At 44.3% G+C, this 21,974-nt stretch overlaps 1 protein-coding gene across 1 annotated transcript in view; it reads left to right on the top strand.

The window, feature by feature from the left end:
- The first annotated feature begins 3,680 nt into the window (after positions 1–3,680).
- Positions 3,681–21,974, top strand: part of efna4 (ephrin A4) — a 31,549-nt gene continuing 13,255 nt past the window's right edge. Inside the window, exon 1 of the mRNA XM_029450716.1 lies at positions 3,681–4,252. Within this exon, the coding sequence (XP_029306576.1) occupies positions 4,140–4,252 (113 nt within the window). The 5' untranslated portion in view covers positions 3,681–4,139. The remainder of the gene's footprint in view (positions 4,253–21,974) is intronic.

Here is a 21,974-nt window from a genome sequence, read left to right on the forward strand (position 1 = left end):
TATAAAGAAAAAAAAGAGAAAGTCGTGAAAAGGCTTCTTTTGTAAGCGAGTGTGTGGAGGGTAGTTGGTTATAAAAAAACATATTAATTATGGCTGATCATTAAGCCAAATAAAAGAATCAATTACTCTCTGATTAAGTAGAGATAATAATTAATGTTGCAGGGACCAGAGAAAGAAATGGATGTGAAGAGAAGAAGAAGAGGACATGGAGTACAAGTGAGGAGAAGGAAGAGTGACAGGCGAAGACAAGTTATCTTATGGGAAGCAGTACTTCTAAAAAGATGAGTGATAGACAGGCCAAGATGTGTATGAAACATGCAGGCATATGGCCGATCAAAATAGTAAGAGACCGAAAATAGCAGGATTACAGAGGAGACGGAGAATGGGGCCAGTCCGGCTGTGTGTGTGTGTGTGTGTGTGTGTGTGTGTGTGTGTGTGTGTGTGTGTGTGTGTGTGTGTGTGTGTGTGTAGGGTAGTTGATTACAGCTCTGGTGAGTGGCTTGGTGTCAGCATGTATATGTGGAGATAACAGGATTAAGAGGCTACTGACACGACTGTACGAGAGACAGAGAGAGCGAGAGCGAGAGAGAGAGAGCGAGAGAGAGAGAGCGAGAGAGAGAGCGAGAGAGAGACAGAGAGAGAGCGAGACAGAGAGAGAGAGAGACAGAGAGAGAGAGAGAGAGAGAGCGAGAGAGAGACAGAGAGAGAGAGAGCGAGACAGAGAGAGAGAGAGAGAGAGAGAGAGAGAGAGAGAGAGACAGAGAGAGAGAGAGAGAGAGAGAGAGAGGAGGAACAGCAGAAGGGCGGAAAATTAAAAGAAAATTCTGAAAATTCAATGACGTAAAATAATAAGTAAAACATGTTTGCAAAAATGTCTAAGAAATTAAAAGTTGTTTACATAAATGGGTGACAAACCTGACTAAATGACCTTGAAGGGGTCACTGAAATATACAAATGATATGAATCATATGCTAGGGCCTTTGCAGTTGAACACCTATGGGAGATGTTTGGACCGGCATGTTAGCCAGAGCTCTCCATCATCAAATCATCAATTGAGGGAATATCTTTTGGAAGAATTGTGTTTATTCCTCAAGTCATTGAAGCTGTTCTGGAGGCTTGTGGGAGTCCAACACCTCACTAAGACACTTTTTTTCTTTGTGGTCTTTTCTTTAGTTTGTCACTTTCTGTATCTGTGCATGCACATGGAAAAAAATGCTTACCACTTCTTAAGCCTCTTACCCCAGATTCCATTACACAAGCAGCCCTGAGAATATGTACATCAACTATTGAAAATGACACTGAAAAAGTAGTTCCCATCTGGAGCAATGACAGCCATTTCTACTTACAGAACACTGGAGAAAATCAATACAGACTTTTGTATTGGACTTCGAGTTGTCATATTCATGGATCATCTTTAGCTTGATCCGAGTTGGGTTTTTTTTAAAAAGGCCCTAAAAATCTATTTTCTCAATCAGCTTCTTGAGGTATGTGGTCTTGAACACACACATTTCTGCCAAAGAGCACTTTGGGGTATTTCATGACAAATGTCCTGTATTTGTGTCTGAGCTCTTCTCACCGGTTTGAAGTGGGAAAGAGCGCAGACAGAAAAATGTAATGTCACCAACCAGGGTTTAGAAATATTTTTATCAAAATGTGATAACAGTTGTTGGGCTGTTTGCTCACGTTGCCAGACAACTGTCAATCAAATCTGATGAAACAGCACCCACAGTCCTGACTAAGCGTGTTGAACTCATAATATATCTAGACATGTTTGTTTATTTTTCAAACTTGAACTTTAATTGTTGCATAATAAGTCATAGATAATCAATGCAATAGATAAATACTTCGTATTAGCTTCATATGAATCTTACATGACTAAAGGAGTAAAAGGACAGATTCTTCGGGATAACAGAAATGTTTGCAGAGATGAACTGTGCCAGGAGATGTGGGGGGAAAACATATTTGACCAGTAATAAGAAGATCAATGAGAGGGAAGATTAGGACGAATGATGGATAGAGATTGAAGAAAGATTTTGGAAAGAGTGCTGATAATGACGAATAGCAGACACATAGGATGTGAAACAAATATTAAAGAGGAGAGGAGGAACAGAAAGGTTTGAGGAAGAATAGAAGCTGTAAAGTTAGTGCCAAGATTTCTTTTTCTGCTTGTTTAGTTAAAACGGCCATTAGTACGTGCAAAATCCATCAGCTTTGCAATCAACACCGCTCTTAATTTAGAGCATCATACTGTAGATTTCAATTGGTGCTCCCATGAGGTAAATGAGGCCACTTTTCTCTCCAATCTAATCTGAGTCAAGGGGGGAAACTGGTCAATTTATAGTCTCAGACAGAAGAATTAGCTGCAGGGCCACTGAATACTTAAACTGTTACGTTCTGAAGACAATTCCAAATTGAAAGTTAGAAAGTTTTCCACAGAAAAAGATGGAGAATTAAATAGATTTTCACAAAGCGTTATTAACCTCTGGCACTATTACAACATTTGTCAGGCTTTGTCTGGTCCTATAGATCAATCAAAAGCAGAGAGAGAGAGAGAGACCCCTGCAGAGGGAGTTACTCCTCTGTGGTCCGCTTTGCTGAGGGAGCGCCAGCTCACTAGGGACAAATTAGCCACACAGGAGCACTGAGGCATCATGGGAAATTAATGATCAGGACCTCCAGGAAGTGAGCTAATGAGTCCTAGTGCCACACGCACATGTAAACTATGAGACACACACACATACACAGGATACAAGATGAAAAAAGCAGGAGAAGGCAGGGGCACCCTGCAGAAAGGAAATAGCCAAAATGTGCGATTGTAGCGGCTAATAACACAACGCTATCAATGTAACTTTGTCTGGATGAGAGATTGTGCTGGATAGTAACCAATGGTAACCTCACATACACACAACACTTAAGAGAATCAGATAATTAGAGAGGACCACCAGTGGCTTTCGCCCATGGAGGCGTAGTCATTACTGTCACTACACCCTCCCCTGGGGCGGCTGACAACAACCAGTGAATTAATACCTATCAAAACACACACACACACACACACACACACACACACACACACACACACACACACACACACACACACACACACACACACACACACACAGCCGGACTGGCCCCATTCTCCGTGTAAGTGTAGCTGAGCTAAATGAGGACTGGTGTGGCTCCCCACTATTTGATTATCTTGTGTGTTGGGTACCTGAACGCATCATTTTACCATGTTATGTTGCCCTATTTGGAGCCATAGCTACACTAACCATAAGCTGAAGCTGGAAGAAAGTTTCAGAGGGATGAAGGGAAGTAGGAAGTTTGTGTGTTGAATTCTGTGAACCAGATGCTCAAAGCCACCTCACTGCTGGAGTACCTATTGGCAAACACCCTACGAAGAGCCGCTCAAGGACTTTAAAATGTGCGTTGGAGCGTAATGAATGACATTAAATTATTAATAAATTGACTATTCAGCTCCAGATGACTCATGTCTGGGGGGAGAAAAGAGGAGGGAGGGTCTCAGGCTTCTCTGACTAACTGGAACAGTGACAGACTGTCTCCCCACACCAGTCGGCGCACCTCTCAAGGATTTAACCCTGCACCACAGTATCATACATCACCACACCCTTGTCCACTGATTGGCCCGAAGTTTCCCCGGCACCGCCCTCAGCTCAGCGGACCCGCCCTTCCAGCGCTCTCAGCCTGTTGCTGCCAAACCAGCTGGCATTTTCAAATCATATCCTGACCCATGACTGCGTAGTCGAAACCTTGACCTTTAAACTCAGGTTTATTGTCTTTAATTAATTTTCAGGACAGAGATCAAGAGTTCGAAACAGACATGCGGACCACGGAGAAACTCTCAAGAACTTTTCCATGTGGAAGTTCACACCTCCCACTCTGCAGCCTGTGATTTAATTTAACCTGCTTTTTTTTTTTTTGAGCAACTTTAATCAGTTTAGTCTACCTTCATGCATCATGCCAAATTGCAGCAGCACATGACGTAGAAGTTGGTTCACGACTTGGTGAAGTTGCTGGGGAAAGTTGTTCACGGAGCTCCTGTGTCGGGGTCTCCTCACCTGATTTGCACGCCCCTCCCAGCCAGTGCAGAGCATTTTCCGCGGCCCCCAACGGCGGCCAGGATGGGGACACCGGGAGATCTGCCTGTTTGGAAAGCCGCGATTTTCCTCTTTAACGTAATCTCAGCTGCTGTGGCCAAAAGACACGTCGTGTATTGGAATTCTACAAACACAAGGTGAGAAAAACACTGTGCACTTAATGATGCTCCTTTCCACAACTAAATGTGAATGCGTTCCCCCTCGATGCAGGACAAATTAAGGTTTAATGTATGAGTAAAGTTTCATTCCAGCGTACTTTGCATAGAGCAAACTTTGCTGGCCCGAACTTGCACTGCATGCTATTGCACAACGACCACAATAATTCCTACTAAATGAGTCAGACTTCTGTTTGTTTAAAGAATCTCTGCTATGCTGCACGTCACGTACGATTACCTAAAACCTGCACTAACCCAAAAGCTATCAGACAAGTATTTTAGTTAAAGAAGGGTCCCTGAGTGGCCTGATCTCACCTTCGTCCTGCAGCTATCTTTATCATAATGACTGCACTCTAACCCTGGCTTTTACATGTCCACTTCCTTTTAGTCAGTTATTATTCTACTTATAGAATATGCCAGATGTAAGGGTTTCTTCATAAGTGTTTGCTCTAAATAGTGTCCTAGATAGCATTCTGAGGACACAGGTGTGTATTAAAGTCTAAAGTGCTGCTGTGCGTAAGCGAATATGTAGTTGGATAATGGGAAGGTGTGTGTTTGTGAGTAAGGAGTTGTTTTGGGGCCATTAGCAAGGCAGAGTGAGGCTCACCTGCTGATCCAGGTGTTCCAGTCTGGCTAATTGAAGGGTTGAGGTGGGAGACCTGCAGGGCCAGTAGGGCTACTGCCCAAAATAACACACTCTCTCACCTGCTTATTTAGAGACTCTCGCTCTCCAAGCGGCCTGATTCCCCAAACACTCTTTCAGAATGACCTTTTTAGCTAATGGCTGTTGGCCACACGGGGCACTTTGTCTGTGGCTGTTTGGTCTTGTATTGTACATTTCTGGATGCAAAAATGTACAGAGATCTGACTCCTGAGACGGATGATTTCCCCAAGTGCTCCTTTGTCAGGTCTGTAGGTCTCATCCTGAGCTGGAGTCAGCTGAGGTTGTATCTAGTCTGTCCAGGCGGGTAAAACCCAGTCCTGTAATTGGGATCCAACAGAAATTTGCCGGAGAGGAACACTGAGGATTAGTAAGCACCTTCTTGTTCCCCGGGGATTTAGGGATGAATGGTCACAGTCTGTGGCAGGGCCATACAGTTGGCTACAACACCACACAATCACAATGCCATCAGCATCACGGCGGCGGGTAGCCCACTGTGGCAGAGAATCACTCTCATCAGCAACACCGCCCAATCACAAAGCTATCAGCGGAGCCGTGATGTTGCACCCGGCCCAGAATCCCCTGGGTTTACCGCTAGGACTCTTTTTCATTCCTCTCCTCTCCTCTCATCTCCTCACTCTTCATTACCTCCCTTGTTACATCCCACTCTCCTTTTCATTTTTTTTCTCTGCACTCCCCCCTCCTCCTCTTTCGGCCCCCTTTATCTCTCACGACTCCCTCCTGCCCAGTGATGGATATTGGCGGTGTGATTAGTTGAGCTTCAGTCATTTTCCCATACCATATTTTCTATTAGCTGCCAGCCAGCCAGGTTGTCCTGAGGCCTGAAAATGTAGCCTGGTGAGGGGAAAGTAGCACAGGGACAGGAGAGCGATGCTTTTGTTGGCATGACGCTGCACTGAAGACTTCACTCATGCTCATTGTTCCCAGATCACTCCAGATCACAAAATAGCCACAGTTGTTTTTTTGTTTACTTGTCCTCAATTAGGAACTGCAACTAACGATTATTTTCATTATCAATTAATCCGCCAATATTTTCTTCACGATTAATTGTTTGGTCTAGTAAAAATGTCCGAAATGAATGAAAAAAGGCCAAGGTGATTTCATCATTCCAAAACCCAAAGACATTAATTTCAATATGATAAAAAACAGAGGAAAGCAGACATTGGTCTTAAAGAGAGAAGTATGAACTGACGATATAATACCAGGTTGCCAGAAACGCGATTTGTAATGCTAATGTTGGATCGTGTCTGCTGGGTTTGTTAATTGGCTACTTTTTTTTTTGCTGTTTGCTAACACCACAACTTTACAAATGTCAAAGTTAAATCAATTAATGTAGGCTTAAAAAGCACATGTTGAATTTACTGGAACATATTAGCAGAATTAGGAGGAGCAAGCTGCCGTTACGGACATTACAAATAAAGACTCGGATCGTATATAACATAACATGTAGCCGGTGAGCAGAAGGCCCCTCTTTACTACGGATGACAGAAGACATTCTCTGGTCATCACCTTTCATTTGACATCTAGATTTATGGTTTTAATGAAGCAGGGGCAGTGAAGTGGAGACTGAAGGGCCTAGTTGCTCTGCTCTTCGCCGGCTCATATGGCTGTAACAAAGGCTCGCTGAAGCTCTTTAACTGGCACACATTTAGCACCCTCCAGATTGAAAAATGGAGCTCTGAAATGAAAGTGATAGTCTGACTGCAGGGTCAGCGTTGAACATCGTGGAATCAAGATACCCTTGCCTCTTTTCACTGTGGGGCTCAAGTGGTTCGATTGCCATTTTATGTACGGCGTTTACGACCGTTCTCAGTTTTATAACGGCGTTTCTCTCAGAGCGATAGTTCCTTATTAGAGGAGAAATTATTTTTTACTTCCTGGAGCAGTTAAAGGTTAGTAAAATAATATAACTGCGGTGCTCTTAGCTTGAGTGTGTGCTGACAGTATACCTCAGCTGTCCCCTGAGTAGCAGGCTCAGACTAGTTTATTGGAATATTCAGCCCTCTCCTCTGTGCCATGGTGTGCTTTAAAACCTGTTGGGCCAAATAAGTTGACCAGCCTATTTGCTGACAGTGTGTGCTTCCTGTGCTACATTCATCCTCATAAATTCACTCAGGGACTCGCAGAAAGTTTACTCAGAGTACCAAAACTTAAAAAATTGAATCCTTCCTTTTTTTTCTTACACCCACAAGAAATATGGCTTGAAAGAGGCTTCCACCCATTTATGGGCTGCTCATACATCTGTAACAAGAATAAATGTCAGCCACACCTGAGCCTTAAATCAGCTACTCAAGTTCCCTGTCCTCTGACTTACCCTTGGTCTTGGCTCACACCTCTACTATTGCTTTCCCATTTATCTGACATGGCAGGAAGCAAACTTGTTGCAACAGTTCCTTTTTGAATCACAGCTCAAACTTTGGTTTCCAGTCTCCTCTTTGCAGATCCTTGGATTAGCAGAGTGTCAATAAGCGATAAGTGTTTTACCTTTCACGTAGAGAGATACCGCTCAATAGGAATATTAATACAGCCAATTTCTCTTACCTGTATCCTTATCTCTTGCTCACACTGGAACTCACTCTGCAAGTCTGCACACAGACCTTAAAGCATTTACAAGAACAACAAGAACCTCTGAACTCTCTCTCTCGCTCTCTCTCTCTCTCTCTCTCTCTCTCTCTCTCTCTCTCTCTCTCTCTCTCTCTCTCTCTCTCTCTCTCTCTCTCTCTTTCCTCCTCCTCCTCTGTGTCTCTCTCCCCTCTTCTGACAAATACTCAGGGCGAGCTCCAAGCCAGTGAGGCATGTTTAAACGGTGCGTGAGGAGATGAATATTTGTATTGGTTTTCTGTATCTTTATTGAAAGCCACCCTCATAAGTCTTCCGTGTAATCTCTGCTCTGTTTATGCATCATTTCCCTTTGTGGGCACTCATGAATGATCTAGTTTAAATACCAAAGTAAATCACATTATGCTCTCCATACCTTCTCTCACACACACACACACACACACACACACACACACATGATCTGTGGGCAAGCACACACACATGCAGAGTACAGTAAAGGGAAAGCAGACAGTGGTTTGTAATTGTGTCTTGTGAGAGGAGATGATTGTACTTCTAGACTGATTTTTCTTTTTTCATTTATTTTGTATTATTTCTTCACCCGTCGGTGGGTGTGTGTTTATTCCTTCTCTGTGTGTGTGAATGAGTGTATTTCTCGTACTTCCTGCTATCTGTCCTCACTGTCTGTCTCTGTACTAATCTCTGTCTTCCCCTGGTAAATGATTAACATGGAGAACCTGGCTGAACTATAATCAACAAACCCACAGTGAGGTAATTACCACTTTATTCCCTGTGCTGCTAACAAAGCAATCTCTCTCTCTCTCTCTCTCTCTCTCTCTCTCTCTCTCTCTCTCTCTCTCTCTCTCTCTCTCTCTCTCTCTCTCTCTCCTCTCTCTCTCTCTCTATCTCTCTCTCTCTCTCTCTCTCTCTCTCATCTCTCTCTCTCTCTCTCATCTCTCTCTCTCTCTCTTCACCTGTCAATCTCTCCCTCTCTCTCTTCATCTGTCTGTCTCTCTCCTCACCTGTCTGTCTCTCCTCATCTGTCTGTCTCTCTTCATCTGTCTCTCTCTCTTCATCTGTCTCTCTCTCTTCATCTGTCTCTCTCTCCTCATCTGTCTCTCTCTCCTCATCTGTCTCTCTCTCCATCTGTCTGTCTCTCTCTCCTCATCTGTCTCTCTCTCCTCATCTGTCTCTCTCTCCTCATCTGTCTCTCTCTCCATCTGTCTGTCTCTCTCTCCTCATCTGTCTCTCTCTCCATCTGTCTCTCTCTCTCCATCTGTCTCTCTCCTCATCTGTCTCTCTCTCCATCTGTCTCTCTCTCTTCATCTGTCTCTGTCTTCATCTGTCTCTCTCTCCATCTGTCTCTCTCTCTCTCCTTCATCTGTCTCTGTCTCTCTCTCTGCTGTGCTGTGATCTGTGTAGATCAAGAGATGTGTTTGTGAGTGTTTGTGTTTGTGTACCTTATCTGTCCCTGTAAACGTCCCTTGTCTGTTTGTTTGTGGTATTGAGTGTATTATCTGGAGGTAAACTGGATGAGTTAACTTTGTGTGTACTCTTGCGCTTCTTCATCTGTCGGAAAACAATGCGTGGCAGTGATTTTAGTGATTTGTGAGCCCGTGAATTGACATTTGGTGCCATTGTTGTCGGTTGAAGTTCATCTCAGTGGAACAATAGCTCTGTTGGAGGTGTGTGTGTGTCTGTGTGTATCTGTGTGTGTCTGTGTGTGTGTGCGCGCTTTTGGAACTGACCCGCTGGTTTGCGTAAAAGGGAACTCTTTGTTTCCGTGAGAAGAGATGGAGTGTGATAAATTTTAGTTGTGGAAAAACAAAACCCAGAAATGCACCAGGATGCCCAGCCCTATTAAAACACACACACACACACACACACACACACACACACACACACACACACACACACACACACACACACACACACACACACACACGTTTTTCATTCATTTGTGATCTCCCACATGATTCATGGTTTTTACTAGTTTTCTGAGATTTCTTTTCCGCTCACAGCGAGGAGTGAAAGTGGCTTTGACTGTAAAAAAAAAAAAAGAAGTTCCGGCCAGTGGTGTGCGGCTGGGGGAACATTTACCAACCACTGTGCTGGCCTCTTGTCTAAATAGGTCATTGTGTTGTTTCCACTCGTTAGTTGATTTTAGGTGTGACTAAAGTGTTCAAGGAAGAAGGCGTGTTATTGCCTTAGGATGCTTGACTTTTATATATTTTTTTTAAAGGTGGGGCATGCAGATAGAGTATTGTGCAACCACATGTTTTTGCTCCAAAGTGTCACGTGACCTCATTTATGAATTGTTAGTTAGTGATGACTAACTATATCTTTTGTGGGATCAGTTATCCTCCATTGTACTGTTTAGTGTGCTATTAAACCCAAGAGTGAAACCAACATAAAAGTTTCACGACAAATATAATCTTTGCAACTGAATTGAAAGCAAAGATTTATATACACACACACACACACACACACACACGTACACACACAGAAAGATTGAAGCACACTGTGTTGAGGCCTAGCAGTGAGGATGTCTGTGTTAAAATGGATCAGATAGTCACAGTGCAGCCTGCAGCCATCGGCGAAGACAGGGTATACAAGCATGAAAGGATGGTCGCTCTCTCCTCCTGGTCAGGATATTTAGTCAATCGATACCAATTTGCCACTCAGATATTATCGCCACACTGCATATGGACCCATCTCTTTCCCAATTTCTCTCCACCGCGCTGCCTTGTTTCTCTGCGTACACACATGCATCAATATAAGTTGTGGAATGAAATGAGGTTCGGTGTGTTGTCTGCCGCTCGGTTGGCACGGCACAGCCAGGTTTTGGCACAAAATGGCTGCTGTGGCGTATGTGTGTGTGTGTGTGTGTGTGTGTGTGGAGAGGGTGGTTATGGGGGTTAAGGGGCTGTTGGAGAGCACCGAGCGGGACCGCATTCATTCATTCACGGCACACAATGAGCTGGCATTGTTGTAGGTGTCGGGCCAACTGTGTATTTCTCTGACAGGCAAAACAGCAATTAAATTGCGGCGTGAGAATATGTAGACTCGAAATGTGGGAAACACTGTCGACTTAAGCTTGACCAAAATAACACAATCTGCCGGTTGTTGTGCCAATACGTGCATTTTTGAATTTCACACACACAGACATGTGCACGCACAGACAGACAGGGAGACACACACACACACACACACACACACACACACACACACACACACACACACACACACACTCTCACTCTCAAGTACATATAACCTCACACAATGCTCTTCCACTCGGCTCAGAAATCCTGCCAAGAGGCAACCTGGGAATTCCCTGAGACAGAAATTGAATTAGTATTGACCCAGGCAGAGCAAAAGGCTGTAGCAGGAACCTGGATTATTATACCATACAAGGTGCTCGATGCCAGGAGGACACTGAGACATGTTTGCCATCATACCTCAAATCTTCAAAGGTGCTTAAGGACAGTCGCTCTGTGCTTTGTGTATTGTCCACAGATGATGTTCACGAGCACAATAGACGCTGCAGTTTTCTCTTTATGTCAGAGAACAGGGAGACCTGTGAACTCAACAAACCTGATGCACAGTTGCATTCGCTTTTTTCAATATGAATTTATGAAGAATATTGATACAGGTCTTCCAGTGTGCGATGATTCACTTTAGTCTTGGTCACTACATGAGTCCTGTTGTTGAAAGCCAGGAAGGAAACAACATCAGTGTTCTACATTTGTAAGCCAAAACCCTTTTTTTTTAAGGATCTCGTTTAAAAAAAATGTGATTTGATCTGACAAGCTTGAGATTTGGGGACATAGCGCTAAGGTGTCCATGTGAGTGATATACTTTTAGATTGTGTTTTAATATTTATATCGTTAGCCTTCAATGATGCAGGGTTTAACGAACAACTCAAGGAACCTGGTAGTAGTTTTAACTGTAAACACTATAGAGAAGTAGTTTTAAGTGATACTTTTTTTAAAGATTTGGTGTTGAAGAAATATTGTAAATGTTCATGACGTAGGTCCTATAATAATTACACGGAAAAGCATTGTGAAGGATAAAAAAAGTATTCTGCTTTTAATTAAAATCATACAAATTCTTCACGAGTTGCGTCTGTAAGTTTCCATCTTTGACCTGCCAGCTCGTCGGTCTTTATTTAGTTAATTATTCTACAAATGCACCGTTCTTGTGAGCTAAGCACAAGTGTTGGCGTGTAAGGTGCTCGCTGAAGTACAGTGTGTCTCGACAGAGATGATGTGCCGCCAGAAGCCGTAGAGGAAAGATAGGAGCGGCCGTCTTCACACCCGAACAAACTTTAAGGACTAATAAACCTGCTACAAAGCACAGCTCCACTACACTTTATCTAGACACAACAAAGAGACCCTTAGATAAAAACAATATGTGTGTGTGTTTAGAGGATGAATAACTTTTGTGTATGGCACCGTTTCTTTTTTTTAGAAATGACTCCGCTTATCAGAATTACCTTCTCATAAAAAAAAAGAGCTTTGTCAGCGATATTGCCAGTTCCTAAAAGTACCTTTCATCCCATGCTTTATGATTTCCACAGGAGATGGATCACATGACAAATGTGATGATATTTTGAATCTGCTATTTGATTTTGGGAGACTTTTCCATGGTGAAACGAAAACTAATATTATTTGTTGCCATTGCCTCCCAGAAGTATGGCAGCACAGCCTACTTTCCAGCCCCCAGTGATGTGAAACACACACATCTCTTCTCTGTTCCTTTTTGGACACACACACACACACACACACACACACACACACACACACACACACACACACACTACACATGAATAAACATTCCCTCTCTGCTTCCTTTTTTCTCGTCAGCCCCCAGAGATTAAAAAATATTAGACCTGCAGTGAAGGGAGCGAGGGATGGAGAATGCGTTAAGGAGAGGATGGTAGGGAAAGAATCAACAGATTTCAACTCCCAAAACAGCTCGGGAAGGCCCCCAGGGATGGAGGGATGAGGTGAGAGAGAGAGAGCGGGAGGAGAGAGAGAGAGGGAGAGGGAGAGAGAGAGAGAGAGAGAGAGAGGAGAGAGAGAGAAGGATGTCAGCAGGAATTACTATCACTGTCACAAGCAGGCGTGAGGAGCAACCCCCTTCTCCTCCCCTCCCTTCGTCCCAACACACATGGGGGCTCACACACACACTCCGTGATGCATGCTTTTATACAGGTGTGGTACAGAGACACACCAATAGTTGTGTGTGTGTGTGTGTGTGTAAAGTTACAGGAGATTCTGTTTACCTGAGTAAAAAACATGAATGGAATGTGGTATCATAAGCTTTTTTTCTCAAACATGCCTGCACTCAAATGTTTTTGAGGCTTACAGTAAGATGATGAGATAGTGTGTGTGTGTGTGTGTGTGTGTGTGTGTGTGTGTGTGTGCGTGTGTGCCGGCATATTTGGACGTGTTATTTTTGTAGCAATAACCAGTACCACATGATCTCCGGGTGTGCAGTAATGCGCAGCTTGATCCCCGTCTCCTGGTACTCCTGACTACTCTTTTTTCTCTCTGCTTCCTTGTTCTTTTCCCTGCCCTTCCTCCTCCTTTTTTCTCAACATTTTGTTCCAATCAAATCTTTTATTTATGAGTTCAAGGAATGTGGAATCTTTTTTTCAGATTGAGTTCTTTGATCAACCTGCAGTTGTGCAGCTAGATGAGTGCAGCATGGTGCATATGTTATTGCTTTTGTGGGATGCTATGGTAGCTGCTACCATCTACTACACTGCTGCTGACCCGTTAGTATGCAGAGTAGGGACATACTGTACAAACAGTAAAGGGCTAAGTTGATACAATTGTGTTTTTAAATGTATTTTTTATGTAATTGTCACTGTCCAAAAGTATGTTTTGTTGTATTCATCTGAAATTATAAATGGCTGTAATTCACAGTCTGGGAGCATCCAGTGTGGTGGTGGTAATGTTGTGCTGAATGGATGAGGGCAAATAGCCTTGTCCCAAATCTCCATAGTTGTGGCCTTGTAGCAGGAGAACTCATGAATCTCATTGCTCTCCTATTCAGCTGGAAATAGAGTTTTTGTACGCGGCGCGCTTCTCAAAACACAGGAGCGGACGCTGCGTGTTTATGGTTGTGGAATTAATCTGTGTGTTCTCCCAAAATACACCCGTTGACAAATGCCTCCTCATGAAAGTCAGAAAATCCCTTACTCACTACATTTTTTTTCTTTTTACATTTGAGGAGGTTTCCTGATGGGTTTCCTTTCAGAACGGAAAATAGTTTAGAGCGGTTTTGTTCTTCATCAACAGTTAACACTGAATACCTAAACAAGTGTGTTTTCTGTGGTATTTGCTTACTTTGCAGTTGATTTACAGTGAAGGAAAAAACCCCTCACCCACAATGGACCATGTGTGTGCCAATCTTGCAATTGTGGGTCATTGTGGTTCATTACTTTAAAGTAGCGACCAGTCATCTTTAATCCCAATTTAATCAGTTAATCCCAGTCCAGCGTCAGGCTGTTGTTAACACTATGTCAGACCGCCGTCTGCACCTCTCCTCTTGAACCACACCACTTCCTTCCCCTCTTAAATCCAACCCCCCCCCCCCCCCCCCCTCTCTTCCTTCTTATTGTGTCTAAAAACCCTTCATCAGTGTTGTGGAACTCAACTGGCCTTTCTAAGAAATTCAGGGGCATCCGGCCTTGAGGCAGATAATGGCATCCAGTAATATCAGCCCAAACATTAAAAGCATGAATTTAATTTCACACGCTGCAAAGCAATGAATAAGCTAGTGTACTGGAGTTAAATATGTTGTTCTGAGTTTCTAAATAACACATATATTATAGTAGCCTTGAAGCCAAATGGATAGGTTTTGTTCAAATGTCTCAATTTTTATTTCTAGTCTCTTTTGAGCTGATTGGTATTAGACATCGGTGTAAGCGTCCTATCTCTGGTGTGAATATGTGTTCGTGAGGGCGGGGGGCGAGTGGCTGGCTGTGCGTGACTAGAGCAGGACAAAGCTGGCTGCCTTGGGGGGGAATAAGGGGGACCTTCCATACCCCTGATGCACAGAGCGATATGAATCTTAACCGTTGTGACGGAGAAAGATGGAGAGGAAGAGAGAAGCATGGATCGGCTGTGAGGGGAGGGAGAGGGGGCCAGTTTAGTCTCCTGGGATTCCAAAGCAGTGACCGTGAAAGTGCTTAGATAAACAGAGAAAAAGACGGAGAGGGGTGGGAGGGAGGGCGAAGTGGGTGAAATGGTGGTGGAAGAAGAAGAAGTGGAGGGAAGAGAGGACGAGAAGGTGTAGGCACTCTGACAGGGGGAGGAAATGAGACCGGCTGAAGATGGGGTGAAAGAAAGCAGATGGGAGTGACACCAAGTATAGAAGTTTTTCAAATAAGTTCACCAGGATTCAGAGGGATGGGAAGCGCCCAACTTACTCTATTCACTCCTTAACTCTCCAACCTCTTTCTCGCCATCTTCTCTTTGCCTCTCCTTCCCTCTCTTTAAATAATTCAGGCCTGTTGGCTGGATTAGCAGGTTTTCCTTGACATAACTTGACTGTAAGTGTGTGTCTGACTGACTGGAGGACAGCTCCAGCCTTTTCAACCGGCCATTTCACTATTAACCTCCAGCAAATAATCACACACCGAGGTAAAGTGGGAGAGAATGCACCAATAGTTTATGTTGCCTATACAGCATTAACCTTCAGATCATGGTGAGAGACAAAAACAGAGTGCAAGAATGAGAAAGAAAGAGTGTCTACGGTATCAGAAGTGTGACCCACTTAGTAAATGATGGATTCTCAAAGCCAAGTCTGATTTATTGGCTGAGTGTATTTGCTTTGCGAGCACCCTTTTCACTATAGTGAAGACTGTGTGTGTGTGTGTGTGTGTGTGTGTGTGTGTGTGTGTGTGTGTGTGTTAAGGGGTGTTGCTTGCCTGTCCTCCTTAACCCACTTACACAGGTGGGCCTTGCTGAGACCTGAGACATAAGTGTAGTTAAGTATAGTTAATATAATAGATAAAGGTGTAGAGAGTATACTGCTAGGACGTGTGGCTGCTGTAAGAATGGGAAAAGAACATAAAATAACTTTTTAAAGAAATCAAGACAAACCTATGAAGGGTTATACCAAAAGTGTTTATTATGTGTCTCATGGAACTCTCTACTCTCTGCTGATGTCATAATTACAAACACTGCTACAAAGATGGATCGTATTTGGTTGAATGCCAATTAGCAACATGTGTTGTGTATGAAAGAAGACTGGCGAGCCACACTTCAGTATGTGTTTGTAAAGCAACTTATGGCTGCAAAGTGGACAAATCATCATTGCCCAACAACGTAAAAAGAAACATTTGGAAATATGGAAACAAAACATAAAGACACAGACGAGTTGAGCTGAAAAAAGGACCAAGAAAAATTAAAAATAACTAACTTCATCCGATTGTTTGTTTGTATGAAATGTCAGAAAATAGTGAAAAGAATTCCCTTTTTTAAAAGTTTTTATAATTTCATTTGTGTAACAATTTATCAGTTTAAATCCCAAGATATTCAATCTATGAAGATATAAAACCTTAATCTGTTCATATTTGAGCTGCAACTAGCATACCAGTATTAATGTTCTGTATTACATTTTCTGTCTGTCTACAGAGCATATAATTGTTTCAGCTTTAAACCAACAGATATCATTCACTTCTACGGTCTAAAGCTGGATGAAAATATCTTTTCTTTCTTTTTTTATCAAAAGAAAAAAGATCGTCCTTCAGCCATGTACCACCTTCCCCACTGGCATGAACCCAATATGACCAACCCTTGTGCCAGTGCTATTTACTCTTAAAGTGAACATTAGTTTATCAAACACCCTTTATTCAGCTAGACTTAACTGCTCTGACACTGTGCGAAGCTGAAGGGCCCAAACAGCAGAGTTGGTACAAAAACATGAGACGAATGATGTTGACACAGGGAATCAGCCCGGCTGCCACTTTGTAGCAATACACTTTGATAGATTTCATAGATAGTTTGAATCACGGCTTTTTGTGTCCACCCATCATCGCTGTCACTGTCTTCCCCCTCCGCTCGTGCTGTCACTGTCTAAACAGTGAGGTACTGTAGCTATATTCAGGCTTATGTATCCGAGCCTGGCACCTGTACAGATCAGCCCTGTATTTACACTGCAGCTCCATTTAGACTGCCGAAACATGGAGAGCACTCATTACTCTGAGGTTTAGGCTGTCCGACGGAGGGATGCAGGAAAAAAAGACGGATGGAGCGAAGGATGTATGGGTGGGGCATTGGTTTGGCACCAATCCCAGCTCTGGATTGGTTGTTGTCCTGGCAACGGCACGTCTGACCTTATTTACCCCCTCACACACCCCTTTCCGTACGTGCATTCGGCTCTCGCCCATGCGCATTTCTTTTGCCGCACACTTTTCCCATCACTCTTCTCTGCGTGAGAGCTGAAACTCTTCTTCTTGTGCCCTTTTTCCCCCCCTCACACTCCTCTTCCAAGTGTGGCCTCCACGCTGAGCAGGTGAGAGTCAAGTCAGAACACTTACAGCTGCTGCCCTGCTGGTGGGCAGAGTGAGGCAACCCATGCAGTGTTTTTGGTCAAACGGCGAAAAAGAAAAGCGAGCTACAGACTGTGAGACGGCACTATTGTCCATTTATATTGTGGACAGTAATTTCATACCTCCCCAGAAAAGTTGCAGGAAAGCTTATTTTAGGATCAGACTAGACCACACATGGAGAGCGGTGCATGACAGAGCTCTGCCACAAAAAGGGGATGATGGTTTCTGCAGACCTGCAGCCGTATCAAAATGGTTTCGATGGATTGGTTTCCATACTGATGGGTCCTGTGGGCCCGAATCATGCAATTTTCCTCAGCTCGGACGGCTGTAGCTATACATCCTGTTGTGATGCTGAGTCCCACAGAATGGACACACAGACACACACACAGAGGAGGACCTATGCCATAACAGGCAGAAAATAGGGTCCGTCTTTACCTGAGGCTGAGAATCCGTGTGTGTGTGTGTGTGTGTGTGTGTGTGTGTGTGTGTGTGCTCCCTCCCTCCTTTTACCCCATTCATCTTTAAATGCCTAATTTGAGAAGAGAGCCATCAATCATAACTCAAGACAGTCATTATACTCATTATTCCACATGCTGTATATTATGCACTGTTCTTAGATGGACTCTGTGCTTGCGTGTGTGTGTGCACGATGCAGCCTGCTGATCCACGTAGTTTGAATGCTGGTGCATCCTGGTCATTTAATGGAGCCTGCAGGGCAAAAAAGGTGCAACCAATCACTTCATCTAGGCTATACACATACACCCACAGCCACAATGCTTATGCACCAAGTTGATATCGCTGATGCTTTGCTGTGTGTATGTGTGTGCATTTGTGTTCTTATCCTTCTCTTATGAGGGCAGATGCATTTGGATTGTCTGATGGCACAGGGCTTCCCCCAGGGAATTGTTTATCAGTTTATCATAAGCCACCCAGATCTTACAATATTTGTGTGCTGAGAACGTTCATGTATAGAAAAAGCACACACTTAAGAGGATGGAAATGGAGAGGTGAAAATGGAGGAGGAACGTTCACATACCGTCCACATGTGGAGATTAGGAGACGTAGAAAGGAAAGGAAAAGGTCTGGTGTAGCGGGGAGATACACTTCCTTCTGACCTTGAATGAAGCACAAACACACACACACATGCACAAAAACATGAACACAGGCATACCAAACAGGAAACGGTAGATAAGAGCACCAGCTTGTTCCCTTTAAGTCCCTCTTTCCTCTCGGTGAGCAGCGGTTGACCGCCGTCTTTGGCCACAGTTTGATGACACTGAAAATCTAAAAATGCAGGGTCTGCAGAGTCTTGAGGGTGTAAGGTTGGAGGGGGGTGGTAAAGGGATTTTTTATTTCCGTCAGCTGGGCAGTCGGGGTGGTGGGGGGCCCCAGATGGTCAGAGGTAGGGGGGGAAGTCCTTGTTTGTGCGCGTTGAGGGGAGTAAGCACCAGGTTAGACACAACATTGGTGTTTAGGCTCTGGACACAGCATGGCTTTGTGTGGGCAAAGAGGGGGGCACGACTAGCACAGGGGAGGTGAGGGGGAGGTTGTCCTGATTCTGCTCCATTTTACATCCGCGGGGGGGGGGAAAGAAATGGGGAACAAAAGACTTCTTGGAAATGGTGCATTATCGAGTAGATGAAGTCTCTCTTTCCTTCTCATTGTCTGACTCAAAGGTGAATGAAAATTCTCTTCCTTTTGTTTATTCCTCTGAAGATAGGGTAGCCTGTGGAACAGGAGGTCACTGAAGCTTTGTAGACCTCTAGAAAGAATATTCTCTCAAGTTCTGACTTGTACCCTCTTTGGGCTCTTTTGTTATAAACTTCTCTCGTACTTCCCGTCAATTATTCCCCACAGTACAACGCTGCTTTTCCCATGAAAGGCTTCCAAAGTTTGGTCTTATACGCCCCCCCCCCCCAAGGTATTTGTGTTTAAGTGTGTACATTTTTCTTCATTCTCTCTCTTGTCAGACCTTTTGTTGAGAAATGTTTCCCTGTAATTGTTTGTTATTTAGTCACCAGAAAGTAGCACAGTAGAAATGATTGGTAGGTCTCCACAAAACAGGTGAGGCTGAAATGTTTGTGACATAGTGAGTTGGCTTTGTTGGCAAGAGAGGTATAGTAACTGGCCTCTATAAACCACCACGCTCGTTGGCTTAACAACAGGTTAAAAAACAGTTTGTTCAAAACGCATATTCGTATCATCATCTTCAGCCTCACAACTGCAAAACTATGCAGTTTATGGAAAGGTTTAGTCTGGCAGAGTCTCCGGTTCCCTCTCTCCTTACTGGTTAGCAGTGGCGCACATTTTTGTGTTAAATTTCACCAGAGTTGACCTCGATGTGAAAGCCCTCCACAGATTTACTTTGTCTCAGCCAGCAAACCCACTGATCGCCATTCCATTGACATGAATAGATTTCCGTCTGAAATGTATCCGTGAAATAGGATGGACTAGTTGGATTACCCAAACCCAACCGTGTCGGCCAAAAGAAATACTAAGGCAATAACTATGTCAAAGTTGCTGTTGTTTTATTCATCCAGATTAGTAACATCTACTCATCTGTCATCACGCGGTAAACCCCACCCAACTGGCTCAGCAAAACTGAAATAACATTTCACAAAGTCATCCTCCTAGAGAGCAACTAAGATCCTCCCATTTCACCAGAAGTGTTACTACAGCAGTGTCACGCTATGCCCAGCCAAGGCCCAGTGACCACAGCAGGCTGTGCTCAGTCAGCACAGTGAGCACCCTGCTGTGATTGACCACGGAAGAACCGAGGCTCCACCGAACCTCTCGGCCTCCCTCCCATCGCCGCCGCCGCCACGCGGAACCAACCGACTTTTACTACGGGCTTGTTATCGTTCCATCACAAGCATGAAAGCTTTATTGAAACTACAGTATCTACAGTATACAAGCATTTGGGATGCATAGTACAATTTGAGCATGTTATTAGCATTTTCATTGTGGTAGAATATTTATAGCCCCCGTGTTTATGTGCAGTACATGCGTTAAGTGCCCAAGTGTATTCAGTATGCACAATACGCAGCTGCTCTGCGTGATCGAGTATCTGCTCTGTATTCCTAAAGCCGTGTTGTGGGATTGTTGCTCCTTTAATTATTCTCTCATATTAAAGGATCAAAGGTCTCTGCCACAGTCAACCCTCTGCATTTCATTATAACTCCACACACACTCAAACACATACACGTGTGTGTGTGTGTGTGTGTGTGTGTGTGTGTGTGTGTGTGTGTGTATATGCTTCCATGTGCACACACATTCACATGGACACACATCGGGAGGACATCGGCGATGTTACATATTTTCAATGTGATTTCCTGCAATTATTTTAAAAAGGATACATTTTCAAGCCTTTTCAAGTTGTCCATTGAACAGCCCAGCATGTTCTTTGTGAATTTGGCTCCTCAGTGAGAGTTTTCTTTATCAAGCAAGAGCTTGCACCAGTCCTCAGAAGGGTGTCACCGATCACCCTCTGGCATGAGGAATAGAGCATGTTTTATTCTCCTGAAGTACTTTCATGTGTGTGTGTGTGTGTGTGTGTGTGTGTGTGTGTGTGTGTGTGTGTGTGTGTGTGTGTGTGTGTGTGTGTGTGTGTGTGTCTTTGCCCTCACCCCTCTGCGCCAGCACTGGACCAAACCAATCCTCTCTTCCATTTCCAGAGGTTTCTCCCGCTGATGGGCTGCTCCACCACCACCACCACTCTGTTCTTTTACACCCTCAGCCCTTCGGTGCTCCCATAGTGCCCCTGTACTGTCACCACTCGGCTGCATGGTGGCTGGCAGGAGGGGTGGATGCTGAGTGTAATTAGGGCGTACCCAAGCCTACCAGGGCCTCAGAGAGAGAGAGAGAGAGAAGAAGGAAGGGAAGAGGATAGAAAGAGGGCTGACAGTTTGACATCAGTAGAGCACACCGTCTCTGTAATTGCTGGCGTGCATACGGCACGGGCCGAGGTTAGAGGCTTGTGGGAGCAAGGGGGAGTGGAGGGGGGTAACGTGGGATAGAGAGGAGTCATAAATAGGAACGAGAGCAGGAGAAGATTCTGCCTCCAAAGTGGAGAGAGCAGGGAGGAGACGAAGGGGGAATGCAGATCGCGGGGGGGAAACGGGACCTGAGCAGTGCAGAAGAAGCTTGAGGTGAATGACATGTATAGCAGGGGGTGCAGCGTGTTGACACAGCACACGTCTATTATTACATACACATTTGCGCACACACCTGCACTCACACACTTCCACAGCTGGTGCACCTAAGTAAACATCCCTCTACCTCGGAGATGCCTCAGAAAGCACCACAGGTAGTACAAAGAGTAAGTGTGTGTGTGTGTGTGTGTGCTATGGCTTATGTGCTTTTGTGTTCCCCTAACCAGACAATCAAGTTCCTTTGTTTGGCTGTAATTAGCACACACAGGTAATAGAGCTATCAGGATGTGGCCACACACGCACAGTTTCACAGAGGTGATATTGATCACGGGAGTGTGTGTGTGTCCTGAGTCCGATCGATGGTGTCCTGTCACGTAGATAGATAGATCGCCAATTCTTCGCGCTAGCTATTGAGCAGGAAGCAGCTTTTGGTGAGACCTGCCTCCAGGGTCTCACCTAAATCCCTCGACACACACACACACACACACACACACACACACACACACACACACACACACACACACACACACACACACACACACTCTATCACCATTGTGCCCACATTCAGGTTGAAATGTGGATTTGTATTTCAGTTTTTCAGTCACGCAATATGGCTCCTCCTTCTCTCCGACAGTGTCTTGTCATCCCTCCTCTCATTGCTCCATCCTTCATTGGCACCCTCTGCAGATTTGCTGGACCATCTTGTTCTCCTGCTTCCTGTCATGTCTATCTGTTTCATTTCAGTAT

This window comes from Cottoperca gobio, chromosome 16 (assembly GCF_900634415.1).
Source record: "Cottoperca gobio chromosome 16, fCotGob3.1, whole genome shotgun sequence".
Classification (NCBI taxonomy): domain Eukaryota; kingdom Metazoa; phylum Chordata; class Actinopteri; order Perciformes; family Bovichtidae; genus Cottoperca; species Cottoperca gobio.